Source organism: Pleurodeles waltl, chromosome 6, assembly GCF_031143425.1.
Source record: "Pleurodeles waltl isolate 20211129_DDA chromosome 6, aPleWal1.hap1.20221129, whole genome shotgun sequence".
NCBI lineage: Eukaryota > Metazoa > Chordata > Amphibia > Caudata > Salamandridae > Pleurodeles > Pleurodeles waltl.
This window is the reverse complement of record NC_090445.1, coordinates 29,254,165-29,272,547: the sequence shown is the minus strand read 5'-3', so window position 1 is coordinate 29,272,547 and position 18,383 is coordinate 29,254,165. Positions and strand designations below refer to the sequence as shown.

The 18,383-nt window shown below is 41.9% G+C and overlaps 1 protein-coding gene across 4 annotated transcripts in view; it reads left to right on the top strand.

Moving 5' to 3' along the window:
* SETX (senataxin) overlaps nucleotides 1-18,383 on the top strand; it is a 419,011-nt gene that overhangs the window by 180,439 nt on the left and 220,189 nt on the right. For all 4 annotated transcript variants that reach the window (XM_069237106.1, XM_069237104.1, XM_069237107.1 and 1 more), the window contains 2 exons: nucleotides 6,194-6,365; nucleotides 15,780-15,870. In XM_069237106.1, the coding sequence (XP_069093207.1) occupies nucleotides 6,194-6,365; nucleotides 15,780-15,870 (263 nt within the window). The remainder of the gene's footprint in view (nucleotides 1-6,193; nucleotides 6,366-15,779; nucleotides 15,871-18,383) is intronic.

Sequence of the window (18,383 nt, the reverse complement as noted above, 5' to 3'; positions counted from 1 at the left end):
ATAAAATGTACACTGGCATCAGTGTGCATTTATTGTGCTGAGAAGTTTGATACCAAACTTCCCAGTTTTCAGTGTAGCCGTTATGGTGCTGTGGAGTTCATGCATGACAGACTCCCAGACCATATACTCTTATGGCTACCCTGCACTTACAATGTCTAAGATTTTGCTTAGACACTGTAGGGGCACAGTGCTCATGAACTGGTGCCCTCACCTATGGTATAGTGCACCCTGCCTTAGGGCTGTAAGGCCTGCTAGAGGGGTGACTTATCTATACTGCATAGGCAGTGTGAGGTTGGCATGGCACCCTCAGGGGAGTGCCATGTCGACTTACTCGTTTTGTCCTCGCCAGCACACACAAGCTGGCAAGCAGTGTGTCTGTGCTGAGGGAGAGGTCCCCAGAGTGGCATAAGACATGCTGCAGCGGAACAAGGATTGTCCTCCCAAATGCAAAAGCATAAATTCGGAGAGGAACTTGAAGCAGTAGAGCCAGACTATTCTCAAAGAAGGCTCCACATTCAAGAAGAGACAGGGAAGATAACCACTCTTCCCCCAATTAAAATAAAAAGAAGACTTGCCTTTCAAGAAAAGGACAAGCAGCCACAGGCAAAGGTAGCAAGAAAAACAACTCCACCACCGTCTCCACCACCATCAATGCACACATCACCGGTAGCAACTCCTCCACTGATGCACTCCCCTACTTAAACTACAATGAGTCAAGATGATCCCGATGCATGGGACCTTTACGATGCTCCAGTATCGGACAACAGCCCAGACTCGTACCCTGCGAGGCCGTCACCACCTGAGGACAGTACATCTTACACACAGGTGGTCGCAAGGGCAGCTGCTTTCCATAACGTCACCTTGCATTCCGAACCAATTGAGGATGACTTTTTGTTTAACACGCTATCCTCCACTCATAGCCAATACCAAAGCCTACCTATGCTCCCAGGAATGCTAAAACATTCAAAACAAATATTTCAGGATCCTGTTAAAGGCCGAGCCATAACTCCAAGGGTGGAGAAAAAGTACAAGCCACCGCCAACAGATCCAGTTTATATTACGTAGTTAACACCAGACTCAGTAGTTGTCGGGGCAGCTCGTAAGAGAGCGAACTCTCATACCTCGGGGACGCACCACCTCCAGACAAGGAGAGTCGCAAATTTGATGCTGCGGGCAAAAGGGTTGCAGCACAAGCAGCAAACCAATGGGCGCATTGCCAATTCACAAGCACTTTTGGCAAAATACGATAGAGCTCACTGGGATGAGATGCAACATTTCATAGAACACTTACCCAAAGAGTTCCAGAAAAGAGCACAACAAGTGGTGGAAGAAGGACAAAGTATCTCTAATAATCAGATACGGTCTTCAATGAATGCAGCACATACGGCTGCAAGGACAGTAAATACTGCAATAACAATAAGAAGGCACGCATGGCTGCGTACGTCAGGGTTCAAGCCGGAAATTCAGCAAGCCGTGCTAAATATGCCATTTAATGAACAGCAGTTGTTTGGGCCTGAAGTAGACACTGCTATTGATAAACTCAAGAAAGACACTGATACAGCAAAAGCCATGGGCGCACTCTACTCCCCGCAGAGCAGAGGCACATTTCGCAAAACACCATTTAGGGAAGGGTTTCGAGGGCAACCTACAGAAACCACAACATCACAAACAAGGCCCACTTACCAAAGCCAATATCAGCGGGAGGTTTTCGGGGGCAATATAGAGGGGGACAATTCCAGAAAAATAGAGGAAAGTTCCAAAGCCCCAAAACTCTTCAAAATAAGCAGTGACTTAAAAGTCACACATCCCCATCACATAACACCTGTGGGGGGGAGACTAAGCCAATTTTACAAACATTGGGAGGAGATAACAACAGATACTTGGGTACTGGCAATTATCCAGCATGGTTATTGCATAGAATTTCTCAAATTCCCTCCAAGAGTCCCACCGAAAACACACAGTATGTCAAAACAACATATAGATCTTCTAGGATTAGAAGTTCAAGCATTGCTACAAAAAGAAGCAATAGAATTAGTACCAAAACAACAATTAAACACAGGAGTTTACTCACTGTACTTTCTAATACCCAAAGAAGACAAGAGTCTAAGACCTATACTAGATCTCAGAACATTAAATACATACATCAAATCAGACCACTTTCACATGGTTACATTACAAGAAGTAATCCCACTGCTCAAACAACAAGACTACATGACAACACTGGATCTAAAGGATGCATATTTCCATATACCAATACATCCTTCACACAAAGTACCTAAGGTTTGTATTCCAAGGGATACATTACCAATTCAAAGTGTTGCCATTCGGAATAACAACTGCGCCAAGAGTTTATACAAAATGCCTGGCAGTAGTAGCTGCACATATCAGAAGGCAGCAAATACATGTGTTCCCCTACCTAGACGATTGGTTAATCAAAACCAACACGCAAATACAGTGTTCACAACACACAAAATATGTCATAGAAACCCTACACAAACTAGGTTTCTCGATCAACTACCCAAAGTCACACCTTCTGCCGTGTCAAACACAGCAATACCTAGGGGCAACAATCAACACAGCAAAAGGGATTGCCACTCCAAGTCCACAAAGAGTGCAAACATTTCACAATGTAATACAAGCCATGTATCCAAAACAAAAGATACAGGTCAAAATGGTAATGAAACTACTAGGCATGATGTCTTCATGCATAGCCATTGTCCCAAATGCAAGGCTGCACATGCGGCCCTTACAACAGTGCCTAGCATCACAATGGTCACAAGCACAGGGTCAACTTCTAGATCTAGTGTTTATAGACCGCCAAACATACATCTCGCTTCAATGGTGGAACAGTATAAATTTAAACCAAGGGCGGCCTTTTCAAGACCCAGTGCCACAATACGTGATAACGACAGATGCTTCCATGACAGGGTGGGGGGCACACCTCAATCAACACAGCATCCAAGGACAATGGGACATACAGCAAAGACGGTTTCACATAAACCACTTAGAACTGTTAGCAGTATTTCTAGCGCTAAAAGCATTTCAACCCATAATAACCCACAAATACATTCTTGTCAAAACAGACAACATGACAACAATGTATTACCTAAACAAACAGGGAGGGACACACTCGACACAGTTGTGCCTCCTCACACAAAAAATATGGCATTGGGCGATTCACAACCACATTCGCCTAATAGCACAATTTATTCCAGGGATTCAGAATCAACTAGCAGACAATCTTTCTCGGGATCACCAACAAATCCACGAATGGGAGATTCACCCCCAAATAATAAACACTTACTTCAAAATTTGGGGTACACCACAAATAGATCTATTTGCAACAAAAAAACGTCTCAAAATGCCAAAACTTCGCATCCAGATACCCACAACATCAGTCTCAGGGCAATGCGCTATGGATGAACTGGTCAGGGATATTTGCGTACGCTTTTCCCCCTCTCCTTCCATATCTAGTAAACAAGTTGAGTCAAAACAAACTCAAACTCATACTAATAGCACCAACATGGGCAAGGCAACCTTGGTACACAACACTACTAGACCTTTCAGTAGTACCTCATGTCAAACTACCAAACAGATCAGATCTGTTAACACAACACAAACAACAGATCAGACATCCAAATCCAGCATCGCTGAATCTAGCAATTTGGCTCCTGAAATCCTAGAATTCGGGCACCTACACCTCACACAAGAATGTATGGAGGTCATAAAACAAGCTAGGAAACCTACCACTAGACACTGCTATGCAAATAAGTGGAAAAGATTTGTTTATTACTGCCATAATAAGCAAATTCAGCCCTTACACGCATCTCCAAAAGATATAGTAGGATATTTACTACATTTACAAAAGTCAAAGTTAGCCTTCTCTTCCATAAAGATACATCTTACCGCAATTTCAGCTTACCTGCAAATTACGCATTCAACTTCATTATTTAGGATACCAGTCATAAAAGCTTTCATGGAAGGCTTAAAGAGAATTATACCACCAAGAACACCACCAGTTCCTTCATGGAACCTCAACATTGTCTTAACACGACTCATGGGTCCACCTTTTGAGCCCATGCACTCTTGTGAAATGCAATACTTAACGTGGAAAGTTGCATTTTTAATTGCCATCACATCTCTAAGAAGAGTGAGTGAAATTCAAGCATTTACCATACAAGAACCATTTATTCAAATACACAAAAATAAAGTAGTTCTACGGACAAATCCTAATTTTTTTACCAAAAGTAATCTCACTGTTCCACTTGAATCAAACAGTAGAATTACCAGTGTTCTTCCCACAACCAGATTCTGTAGCTGAAAGAGCACTACATACATTAGACATCAGAAGAGCACTAATGTACTACATTGACAGAACAAAACTAATTCGAAAAACAAAACAACTATTTATTGCCTTTCAAAAACCTCATACAGGAAATCCAATTTCAAAACAAGGCATTGCTAAATGGATAGTTAAGTGCATTCAAACCTGCTATCTTAAAGCTAAAAGAGAGCTGCCTATTACACCAAAGGCACACTCAACCAGAAAGAAAGGTGCTACCATGGCCTTTCTAGGAAATATTCCAATGAACGAAATATGTAAGGCAGCAACATGGTCTACGCCTCATACATTTACCAAGCACTACTGTGTAGATGTGTTAACTGCACAACAGGCAACAGTAGGTCAAGCTGTACTAAGAACATTATTTCAAACTACTTCAACTCCTACAGGCTGAACCACCGCTTTTGGGGAGATAACTGCTTACTAGTCTATGCACAGCATGAGTATCTGCAGCTACACATGCCATCGAACGGAAAATGTCACTTACCCAGTGTACATCTGTTCGTGGCATTAGTCGCTGCAGATTCACATGCGCCCACCCGCCTCCCCGGGAGCCTGTAGCCGTTTAGAAGTAGATCTTGAACATTTGTACATTTGTAAATATATTACTTTAAAATTCATTATATACATACGTATTCACTCCATTGCATGGGCACTATTACTAGCATACACAACTCCTACCTCACCCTCTGCGGGGAAAACAATCTAAGATGGAGTCGACGCCCATGCGCAATGGAGTCGAAATGGGAGGAGTCCCTTGGTCTCGTGACTCAAAAAGACTTCTTCGAAGAAAAACAACTTGTAACACTCCAAGCCCAACACCAGATGGCGGGATGTGCACAGCATGTGAATCTGCAGCGACTAATGCCACGAACAGATGTACACTGGGTAAGTGACATTTTCCATATACACATATATATACATATATATATATATATATATGTGTACAAATAAGTAAATAAGTACTGCAACGACTACAGGATCTCAGGGAGGAGGGAGGGTGCATGTGAATCTGCAGCACTACATGCCACAAACAGATGTACAATGGGTAAGTGACATTTCCGTTCAATGGCATGTCTAGCTGCATTATGGTGCTCTGGAGTTCGTAATGACAAACTCCCAGACCATATACTCAGTATCGCTACCCTGCACGTACAATGTCTAAGAATTGACTTAGACACTGTAGGGGCATAGTGCTCAAGTAGCTATGCCCTCATCTGTGGTATAGTACACCTTGCCTTAGGGCTGTAAGGCCTGCCAGAGGGGTGACTTACCTATGCCACAGGCAGTGATTTGTGAGCATGGCACTCTGTGGGCATGTCAACTTTGTCTTTTCTCCCCACTAGCACACACAAGCGGCAAAGCAATGGTCATGTACTGAGTGAGGGCTCCCTGAGGGTGGCATAATACATTATGCAGCCCTTAGAGACCTTCCCTGGCCACAGGGCCCTTGGTGCCAGGGGTACCTTTTACAAGGGACTTAACTGTGTGCCAGGGCTGTGCCAATTATGGAAACAAAGGTACAGATTTAGGGAACACACTGGTGCTGGGGCCTGGTTAGCAGGGTCCCAGCACACTTCCAGTCAAAGCTGGCATCAGCACTAGGCAAAAAGTGGGGGTGACCATGCCAACAGTGGCGTTTTCCTACAGATGCGGATACCTTTTTTTCATTTTCCCTGAAGTATCCTAACATGTTTACTACTTGATACTTGCCAGTGTTCTATTGAATCATTTTTGGCGTTTCCGATTGCCTCTCTTCCAGTTGCACATCTGCACCCATACCCACACCCAACTGCTTTTATTAGTTTGCTCATCTCAGAACATTTCCTGCTCCTTATGCTTCTGTTTTAGGTAATGGAGATGATCCTTTTTGGCCGGCTCTTCACTGCTTCATGGTGATCCTGGACAGACTTGGTGCCAAGGTCTGGGGACAGCTGATCGACCCAATCCAGGCCTTCCAGACCATCATCGACAGTCGGAGCTACAAAAACGAAATTGAAAACATTCGGCACAGCACCAGGAGGTCAGTCTTTCACTCATCAATTTTAAGGTTTTGGGCCTCTTAAGCATATGCATTAGTGGCAGTGGGTGAGGTTACCTGCCACTTGTACTGTCATGATCGAAGCTTTTTATTTCTACTCATTTTTATACTATGTGGCAAAAATAAAAATCACTCTTTAATGGTCAAATGTATTTGAGGCATCACTAATATGATTGACTTATCTATGTATTTTGTTTGATCCAATCATGTTTGGACTTCTGTGACTCAGATAATAGAAGTCTGTCTGCTGTGAAATGAAATGACTGGGCATGACGTCAGATTATGTGTTTATGTACCTTGAAGCTAGCTGTAAAGCACCAGAGAGCTGTTCTCCTGTGGGGTACCATTCAGAATGCTCTTCGTACAATCCTTAAGGATCCACTTACTCCCAAAATTTGGGGTAAGGCCTTAAAAGTTTCATGGCATCACATGAGACGTACTTTTTGAAGTTGTGTTGAGGGAAAAACAAAATGCTGTTTGACTTGGATATTCTCTTGATGAGTTTGACATTCCTTTAGTGACTTAGTGGATTTGCCACCAGAGTATGATACTCCTATTGGGATGCTCCAAGGTATTCGTGGGGTTCTAAGTAATCCCATTCCAGGATTCAGTCCTGCTTGAAGTGCTTCAAGAAGTCAAAGTATTGCAGGAAGGCCAGAGAGCATTCTACTCCATCCTGCAACTTGAAATCAGACTCACAAGTACGAGGCTGTCAGTCCAAGTGTCATACCTCACATGCATTTTATGTCTTGGCAGTCAGTGGGTCGTCATCTATCTTGCAGCTATTTATGCTTTTGAAAGAGGCCATGCTCCACCTTTTTCAGACGCTTCTAGCTCCCTCTGGCTTGCCTTTGGGCCCACTGAGCCATGAGTGGCTCCAGTTAAATTTTGCCTTTGGGCCCTCCCTCGCACTGGCTGACCCCTTGGGAACCATTATCTGGCCTGTTCCAGTTCATGATTCCTCTCCAGCTCCAGAGTTCGTCTGTCCATTCTGTGCTAACCCAGGACCCAATTCTGATATCTGACCATGAGCCTTCTTCGGTTCGCACCAGACTTAAGTGCAACCAGTCAATTTGGAACTAAACTCTAATAATCAACCTATTAATACCCAGACTGATAGTGCTAATTTTCTTAATTGCCAGTGCACACCTGCTCATTGACATTGCTGATGCTCTAAGCAGTCTTCCTAATTTCTATGACCTCTGCACAGCGCATGAGTGAACTGCAGACATTCTCGGTGGAGCCGGCCTACAACACTTAATTTTCAGACAAATTAGTGCTGAAGACCCGGGTGTCCCTTTTAACCAAAGTTGATGCCTTTACACGTTTTCTGATCTATTACTTTGCCAAGGTTTTTTGCTCCACCTCACCTTTTGAGGAAGGAGGACAGATTCCATCAGCTTGACCCTAAAAGGGCATTGAGCTTTTATAATGACAGCACAAAAACCATTGTATGGAGCAAAGACGTTTGCTATCTGAGAAGACCCCTTCTCTTCAAGCTAGTTAGTTTTTATTTTTCAACCAAAGATGCTTTTTCCAGTTCAAACATGTATAATCACAAGCAATCAAATACTCGTGATGCTGTTCAAATGAGTTTTTTTTTTTATTCCAAAGTTCTTGATCGGGGGCTGAGTGCTGCAGGCCACCAGGAGCTGACCCAAGCGGAAGGGGTGGAGCCCAGAAAGAGGACTTCAGTCTTGTCTGAGTTAAGCTCGAGGCAGCTGTCCTTCATTCAGGTGGTGACTGCCTCCGTCCTGTTGTGGAAATTGCTCTTGGTGGCTGTTTGTTTGTCTGTGACTGAGAGAATCAGCTGGGTGTTTTTGGTGTAGGAGACTATGTTGAGTCCATAGCTTTTGATGATGGCTGCAAGCGGGCCATGTTAGTGTTGAAGAGAGTGGGGCTCAGGGAGGATCCCTGAGGCATTCCACAGCTGATCTCTGTGTGTTCTGAATTGAATGGTGGAAGTCTGACTCTGTATTTGGCCAGTGAGGAAGGAGCGGATCCATTCTAGGGCTTTGTCGTAAGTGCCAGCGTCATGGAGCCTTGCACAGAGGGTTTGGTGGGAGACGTGTTGAAGGTGGCTGAGAGGTCCAAGAGGATGAGGGCAGCAGTTTAGCTTTGATTGAGGAGGGTGCGCACGTTGTCTGTAGCCGCAAGGAGAACAGTCTCGGTGCTGTGGTTGCTTTTGAAGCCCGATTGGGAGAGGTCCAGGATGTGATTTGTTTCATTGAACTCTGATTGTCCTAATCTAAAAGTCTCATATCTAAAAGGGGAACAAACTTAAATGCTGCTTAGTCACTTGTAATTCTCCCCAACCTATCATACTCAGTTATATGATCAATCAGGAGGATTCACAATAATACTTTTTAATTCTATATTAATATTTCCACTAACCAACATGCCCAAGTCTCATCTGTTATTTTTAAAAACTCAAGGATATTGTCACCAGCCCCATGATATGAGCGTCTGAAAGCAATGACAGGCCTCAATCAGCTTTCAAATGCACCAACACATTCATGTGTAAATTATATTATATCCTGGTAAAGCCATCTCCGTAGCCCATTACTCACTTAGTATTCTTAAGTCCGTAGAAAAAAGGTCCTGTAAGCTGACCACCATTTTGAAATGCCTGTTTATATCCTATTTAGATTGCCTTCCAATTCCAAACCACCCTGTATGACCTTGGAAGTTATATTCAGTTTCTTTCAACAAATAACATTGCCTCCCAATAAGGAATCCCCAATTAGCATCTTATGACAAAAATCTGACTCCCCTATAAATTGCCAAATTTACTTCAGACTTGAGATAAAAGGAAAACATATATTTTTTTTAATAAATCAATCATTTTTTCCTTAAAAACGAAAATCAATAATTTTGATAGCCTTTATTTGAACCGCATACCCAAAACGCTTGCAATGCGATTCTATTTTCCATTTAGCCATGCTCTCCCATTTTCGTTAACTTATATAGGCTTCTTTTAAATGTATAATAATTCCTACGCCCAGCATCAGTCACTTATTGTCAAATCACCAGTAAAATTGGAGCTTATGGGACATCTCCTTGTTCATTAGTATCCAACATCTCATCTAATTATTCATGTGTATAAGGTTAAAAATGTTATTCTTCTGAAATGAAAATTCGTACGTGCTTGTTATTATACCAGTCATAACATTGATAACCTGTTCCTCCACAAAGTCATATTATAGACCCAAAAATATTCTCTATCATTGCACATTTTTATATTTCCTTGATATCCATTCTTTAAAAGGAATGTATAAAAATAGTGTAATATATATTACAGGGAGTGCAGAATTATTAGGCAAATGAGTATTTTGACCACATCATCCTCTTTATGCATGTTGTCTTACTCCAAGCTGTATAGGCTCGAAAGCCTACTACCAATTAAGCATATTAGGTAATGTGCATCTCTGTAATGAGAAGGGGTGTGGTCTAATGACATCAACACCCTATATCAGGTGTGCATAATTATTAGGCAACTTCCTTTCCTTTGGCAAAATGGGTCAAAAGAAGGACTTGACAGGCTCAGAAAAGTCAAAAATAGTGAGATATCTTGCAGAGGGATGCAGCACTCTTAAAATTGCAAAGCTTCTGAAGCGTGATCATCGAACAATCAAGCGTTTCATTCAAAATAGTCAACAGGGTCGCAAGAAGCGTGTGGAAAAACCAAGGCGCAAAATAACTGCCCATGAACTGAGAAAAGTCAAGCGTGCAGCTGCCACGATGCCACTTGCCACCAGTTTGGCCATATTTCAGAGCTGCAACATCACTGGAGTGCCCAAAAGCACAAGGTGTGCAATACTCAGAGACATGGCCAAGGTAAGAAAGGCTGAAAGACGACCACCACTGAACAAGACACACAAGCTGAAACGTCAAGACTGGGCCAAGAAATATCTCAAGACTGATTTTCTAAGGTTTTATGGACTGATGAAATGAGAGTGAGTCTTGATGGGCCAGATGGATGGGCCCGTGGCTGGATTGGTAAAGGGCAGAGAGCTCCAGTCCGACTCAGACGCCAGCAAGGTGGAGGTGGAGTACTGGTTTGGGCTGGTATCATCAAAGATGAGCTTGTGGGGCCTTTTCGGGTTGAGGATGGAGTCAAGCTCAACTCCCAGTCCTACTGCCAGTTCCTGGAAGACACCTTCTTCAAGCAGTGGTACAGGAAGAAGTCTGCATCCTTCAAGAAAAACATGATTTTCATGCAGGACAATGCTCCATCACACGCGTCCAAGTACTCCACAGCGTGGCTGGCAAGAAAGGGTATAAAAGAAGGAAATCTAATGACATGGCCTCCTTGTTCACCTGATCTGAACCCCATTGAGAACCTGTGGTCCATCATCAAATGTGAGATTTACAAGGAGGGAAAACAGTACACCTCTTTGAACAGTGTCTGGGAGGCTGTGGTTGCTGCTGCACGCAATGTTGATGGTGAACAGATCAAAACACTGACAGAATCCATGGATGGCAGGCTTTTGAGTGTCCTTGCAAAGAAAGGTGGCTATATTGGTCACTGATTTGTTTTTGTTTTGTTTTTGAATGTCAGAAATGTATATTTGTGAATGTTGAGATGTTATATTGGTTTCACTGGTAATAATAAATAATTGAAATGGGTATATATTTTTTTTTGTTAAGTTGCCTAATAATTATGCACAGTGATAGTCACCTGCACACACAGATATCCCCCTAACATAGCTAAAACTAAACACAAACTAAAAACTACTTCCAAAAATATTCAGCTTTGATATTAATGAGTTTTTTGGGTTCATTGAGAACATGGTTGTTGTTCAATAATAAAATTAATCCTCAAAAATACAACTTGCCTAATAATTCTGCACTCCCTGTATGTACACTCAAACCTTCAACTCATGGGAATTTCATCCCAAATATTTCCCAATTTTTCTAACATAGCAATTCCATTGCCTCAGAATCCTTATTATTCTAAATATTGCAAGTGAAACACATCGTCAGTCAACTAATATGTCATTATTTAGTTATTGAGTTTGAATATTTTTCATTTCAATGTAGTGGCACTATTCTCCCAATGCAAGTTCAAGTAATTGAGCCATAAACTTAAAATATGCTACACCTCGTGTAAAAGAGCATTTAATCAGAATACCTCTCATTGTGACATGGCTCTCCATTGCCTTCAGTAAAGATTTTACTGTAATCAACATCTCTATATTCGAAACATCATCTGATATAAAAAAAAAATCAGATTAGATATGACCAGAGCCACTTATATTTAATGACTGTCCTGTCACAATAAAGTATACAGTTCTGTGCCCAAATTAAACTCTAATTTTACAGTTCTTAATTTATGAATCCAGAAATCTTCTATGGCCCTGACCCTTTTTTCTACATTACCCCCTCTGCTACTGGGAATGATATGATCTAGTGCACCATCATGGATATGATTTTCCAGAGCTCTAACTTGTTCTTTTCAGCATTCTTTTAACTTCCTCATTGTCGATCCAACATACTGTTTGTTACAAATACAAATTATCATCTAAGCACAATGTGTGGTATTTCAATAAAAAAAAGATAAAATATTAAATTCATATGTTTTAGTAATGTCCATGTAACCTTTTGTTTTATCTAACACATCTGCAACAGATACAATTTTCACATATGTGACAACCCTTTGGTAAATCTGGTAACCATTTTCAAGTATCAGAAGAGGATTCAGTATATTTTTTTTTATATCTAATAGTTTCTCTGTGACTGAAGTGTTTTTAATGTTGGTGCTTTTCTTGTCTATTATAAAGGTTTATTAGGCAAAATACCACAGATCACTGGATCCAAGGACCGAACATCACAATGTTACAAAAGACTTCTATATGCCATGTTATTACCATTACTATATGTTGTAATATTGCTAATATCTCTTTTGGCTCCCAATTTTCTACCTTTCTCCTTCAAAAGTTCATCTCTGTTTATCTTGCTAGTTCCTGCTCTCGCTGAACACAAAATATTTTCACTATAACCTCTCTGTAGTAACCGTTCCTTAATTACCAATATTTGTTTCTCATATTAACTTTGTAAACTGCAATTTCTCATGGCTCTCGAATATTCCCCAAAAGGAATGTTGTTGATCTTTAAGTGGCCCAGTTTGGTGTACAAGATAGGATCAGTTGATGTTGGTTTCCTGAACCGCCTAGATACAAGTTTCTTATTTTCTACACAGAATTGCTGATCTCAGAAGCATGTGAAGGTCTTAATATATTCAAGACTCAAAATGATGTTGAATCTCTTAGCATTGAAATGATTATGAAATAATAGAACGTCCTCTATTGTACCTGTCCAAAAAATTCATCAGTGTAACGTCTACAGTATACATTTTTATAATTTCCTTCTCAGCGTCTTGAGACCCTCTGGGGTGAGTAGCCGCGCTTTACAAAAACTAATTGATCATAGTCCAGTCCAGACATGTTCCCTCATAGAAACGCAAAAAAAGGTTCTCATAAGAGGGAGCAAACCTGAACCCCATTGGAGTTCCTGGCACCTGCCGAAACAGTTCATTCTAATTGTAAATAAGAACCTTAAAGATTCTAGTCCTATTTTATCTGAATCTCGGGTTACATCCCTCATCTTTGTCAAAAAATCCTTTCTACCCCTTATGTATGAGGGCAACGTTTTAACAAAAGGAGCCAAATATACATCGATAAATTTGGAAACATGCATGACCCAATCTCCGAAAGAATCATTCTACCCTGGGGAATCCCTCCTTTTTGTATTTTTGGTTTAAAAAAAAAAAAAAAAAAGCTGATAGGAAAAAGAGTATCCTCAACATTCAATAATTTATATTCTTCCGTATCTCAGGTATAGTTTCCGTTTTTCTTTGAGTCTTTTTTGATCTGTCCAAAGCAAAGTTATCAACCCTCATGGAATTAGATCTATCTTTTAATTGCTGTGCTCCGTGTTATAATCTTTGAAGTTCAAAACTACCACATTGCCTCCTTTCGACGTTCAAAACTGCCACATTGACTTATCTAATAATGATTGACCTGTCAGACTTGAAATCTTGTACAGCTTGGAATTCTTTTTACTTCTAAATAGTCATGAACATTACATCTTTACGTATTAATTTCTCTAGTTACTTAGTTCTGGAAAATGTCAATCACATTATCAGCCTGTATGGGAGGAACAAACTTAGGTTTTGATCTCAAACCGCTTGCCGTAGTGGTGTCTGAATCACTATTGAGTTTCTGTGCAAAATTATCTATATCACACTTATGAACCGTCTTCTAAGCTCATCAAAGTAGAAATATCCATTGGCTGTTTGCTAGTTTAAGGGCTATCATTCTTACAAATATCAGTATGTTCCCTCACTTTAGGTTTACAAGCAAAATATTTCTTCAGTTTGAATTTAAAAAATGAATCTGACATGATCCACCTTCACTGTCAAATCGTTGCATCTGTTAGTGGGTGCAAAGCTTAAACCCTTGTTAGAACACTTTTCCCTATATATGTTAAAAGCTTATTTGAAAGGTTCACAACAATGTTTTCTATTTATTAATTTCCTTTACTCTCTGAGCACTGGCCTTGAATGTTTTATGCCTTGATTGTCCTACCTGTATCAGTGACATTTTGTCAGTACATACAAGTAAACCTAATCTACTGAAATGGGAGATCTGTTTTGTGCACGGTTTTAGTCCCATTAGGTGTCGGCAAAGTAAAAAAAAATATATATATATCTTCTGTGACTTACATCCCTTATTCCGATGTCCAAAAGAGGTTTATGACCTATAAAGAATGCATGCATGTGGCAAAATAACGTAAAACAAACAATCTGGTTGGCTGAAAGTAATGCCTTTGTCCACGTAATGCTTATGCTGCTCGTGTTTATGAACAGAGACCGCATGCATGATGTGCCAAATTTGTGCCACATGTGAAGTTGCCCCACCTTCCACATTTGTCATGGAGTGGGTATAGTCATAATACAGATAATTACACACATTAATGCCTCTCAATATATTTGTATACTTAGAGGTGGACTCTAAACCTGTGAGCATTTACAACTTGGTAGAGCAAAATTGTTTTTTCACCCAAATCCTATGTAAGAAGGCCCATTTGGGACTCGTATCCAGAATACCAAGTGGTCAACTAGGTAGATAAAGTGAAGTAGTAGAATAGTAAATTATGGTAAATAGAACATTCAGGGCAAGGGAGGTGGTTCTACTTATTGCCATTAGTGAATTCCCTTACTAGACCCCCTCTGTAGTTGCTGCATTGAGCCTACCCGTCTCCACCGTCCTGAAAGTGAAGACAAAGAATCCTGTCACCGGATATATTGGGAAGTAGCCTGTGTTCGTTTGCCCATGTGACTCGGACGTGCGTGGTGACTTCAACCAAAAACAAAATGACGATTATTGGACATACAATTACCCTCAGAGTGGGTAAAGTGTGTGTATACGAATCTGATTGCTGAGGGGCATTTTTTTCTTGCTCCTAATTATCAGCAATTAGAAAGAAGTATGCTTCCATTATGGGTCTGTAAGTTATTTCAATGCCTGGTACTGTGTGTAACCCAAGTCAAGTTTTGCAAATGATGAAAGAGTATATGGCACCAGCACTCGATGGAACCTAGCTAAATGATAAAAGCTCTAGGATAAACATCAGGGTTTATCTGTATGTTACTAAATGGGGACACTTGGAAACTGTTCCCTGATCAGCCTGTGATTCCACTGATCTCAAAGACCTCTATTCATGCACCATTCTTGTATAAGAGAGAAGACCTCCTCCAGGAGGACTGGGTTTATTATGTCATAGCTGATGAAGACCAAGGCATATCATCATTCAGACCATGTATGTGTGATCATAGCTTGAAGACACATCTTTGTTTCTTTGCAAATAATCGCTTCTGGTTTCTCGTAGGTCTCACTGAGTGTCTCTAGTGTGACCCGCTTCATATCATTGCGGCTGTAATAAAGTTCAAGGAAGTGGGCAGTCATTTTAGTTACAGCTCTTATGTCTCCTCTGCCCTCCCTTTTTTTAATAGTGCTTTGCTTCTGAGGCCAGGAAAGAGCTTGTTTCCAAACTGTTTAACATCAGAATATTTTACGTCAAGTGGTGTTAACTGGAGAGTCTCTAGGAGAGGATACCTGTGGGTAGTGTAGGGAAAATGTTACCTTACCATGTCAAATCTGCTGTACTGCATTGTTTAGCCAAAGAGGGCACCCATCTTGATAAAAATGTGAAAAATCAACTCTTGAAATGGCGCCATCCATGTTGCTTTTTCATTCATCCCAAAAGCGTACTGTGTTGTTCTTCTGGTTAAGTGTGATGGAATTGTGTTGTAGACATGTATGTAAATGCATCAATATTGATTAATCTACTTAAAATCATGTGTTTTATCTTTTTATTTGTACGTGTTTTAAGAACTAAAATTGAGCCAGACTCGGACTATGGTGATGATCAAGTGACTTGCAGCCAGATTGTGTACGACTTCAATGCAGAAAAGCCAAAGAAGGTATTCCTATGTTTTTGTGGCCTTTTGTTTCATGTGCACTCAAAATATAATGTGATTTGCTCCTCACACCACTGCAGTCTTTGTGGTGTGGGCCACAACTCCGAGAATCTGGAGGAGCTCTTCTGAGTGTGTAGTCCCTATGCGAATGGCGGGTGTGGGGGATGGTGCAAAGTGCAAATGGGAGAGTGTGAACTAAAACTATCTCTGGGTGGAACTCCACTACATTATTGTGTCGCCTAGGAAAGGATTAAAAATAAAACTGTGGAAGAAATGCAACCCCAGAGTGAAAATATGGCTGACGTGTTTCAGCCTTAATAGTACCCTGGATCTGGTGTGGAGGCATTCATCAGGACTGTAACATAGTTGGACACTCCGCTAGTGTGAACAGTGTTAACAATAATGTAAAAGTTACAACTGGTGGTCTGGAGAAGGTGATCAAGATCCACCATTGTCAATATCCGCTATTGCTGGGTTGTGAGCCAGGGACTACACATCCATAAGAGCTCCCCCAGGTTCTAGTTGTACGCCGCACCACAAAATGATGGATGTGTGTGGGAGGAGGAACCCTATGATGAAGCATGCTACCGAAGTGTGGGTGAGGGTTGTCATCCTGACAAATATCTACCACTCGCATATTAGTGACAGCTCCTTTACTTACTGGGTGACCACACGTGTCAAGTCACTGTATAGACCAAGGTATTTTGTGTGTTTATTTATTATTTTTTGCTTCACGTCACCAGCTTGATTTTGATTTTATATGTGGTCTTCTGAAATACTTCTGTGTCAGTGGTGCATTGTGCACACAGCTCTGCAGCTTGGGTAGGAAGATGCCTCTCTATATGATAAATCAAAATGAGAAAAATTGTGCATAAAGCCCAGGGGTTCCCTTACTAGTGGACGCGGGCTTGCTCTGTAATCCTGAGGTACCTTTTTAGGGGGTACGGTGGTTGAGCAGCCTTAGGCTTATCAGAGAGGATTGTGCGACATCTACAAATACGCAGTCAATAAATGAGCCACAACTTGAGGAGGAGATCTACACCAATTTACAAAAATCTGAAGTATATATGGTTAGACACCTCAACCAATATGATCAGGTAAGTACATTTTGCAAAGAAAATACTTTCAGGGTTCAATAGTCGACAGTGCATTTTTCAGAATTGGCTGTGTTATTTTATGGAGAGAAAAAAAGAGTAATGCATTCGGGTATAGTACAGCGACTTATGGGACCAATCTCTATGGAATTAAGGTAAGTATTGGTCAAGGGTCAGGACCACACCAACAGATCACACCGAGCGGCACTGGGGCATCTAGGTGCAGAGGTGTAGTACAGTGTCAGGTGCCCAGTGTTAGTGGTTGAAAAGAGGCTGCAGGTCCGGACAGGGAGTCCAGTTGAGGTGAACCAACATGTGGGTTCAAGTCTTGAGATGCTCTGGGACAGAGGGAGATATTCAGGGCCAGGGGTGCTGAGGTGTCCTGAGGCCTCATGTTTTCAGCAGTCACGGTTGAAGGGGGCCTGTTGGCAGAGGCTGCAGACAGTGTCGGTGAGACCACAGTGGGCAAGTCCAAAGTGGGCTTCGTCTCTGGAGGGCTGGGGGACCACATTGACACCGTTGGGCCACTTCAGCTCGGGCTAGGTGGCACTGGTGCAGTTGTGCTTTCCGGTGTTGGGTTTTTGCGGTCCAGAGATTTCTCAGGTCTCTTGGGGTGCCTGCAAGATGAAGGGAAGCCGCTTCACTGCTCCACATGATTTTCTGGGTCTTTTTTGAAGGCAGGGAGGCCTCCCTGGCTTTTGGAGGCACAACAACTTACAGGATGAATCGACTTGGGTGCAAATCGGCAGGAAATGCAAACAGACTGGAAGGGCTGGGGCCAAGCCAGGTGCCTCTTCCTCAGGCTTTGCTTATGTGGCTCTTGAGTATTCTTCTACATAGGTCAGCAGGAATCTGATCTCCCGGTGCCAGGGGCTCTCCTAAATACTGAATTTAGGGGTGTTACAGAGAGTGAGGGTAGTAGCCAATGGACGTGGGCATATCCCTGTCCCAGAGTTCCTAAATATGCCAGCAGCAAGGTGGCATATTTCTAAATATTGTGTCCACATCAGGCAGCTCACCTTAGTGATGGGACTGACATGAGTGATGGACACACCTCTCGGACTACAAAATTTCCTGCCTGTCCAGGTGCCAAATGGGCCCTGAGGCAGGGGTGGTCGGCATCTCTCTTTTGAATGAAGCCAGATCTGCATACCAAGGGCAATAGGCTCATTTGACACGCCCTGCCCTGGAATGCAGCTTCAGAGGTCATCCTGTCGGATGGGGTTTGTAGATACTTTGCCCAGAGCAGGCTTTGTCCTGGTTCACCTGAGAGCAAAGGCACTCTCCCTAGGGAGCCAGAATCTTGTCTGGTGGTGGCAGGCTGGCTAAAACTAGTCAGTCCCCACATGCGTAGTTCGTAGGTAATCAGAGGGCACTGCATGTAATAATTAATCCATTACTGACATCAGTGAGGGTTTATTA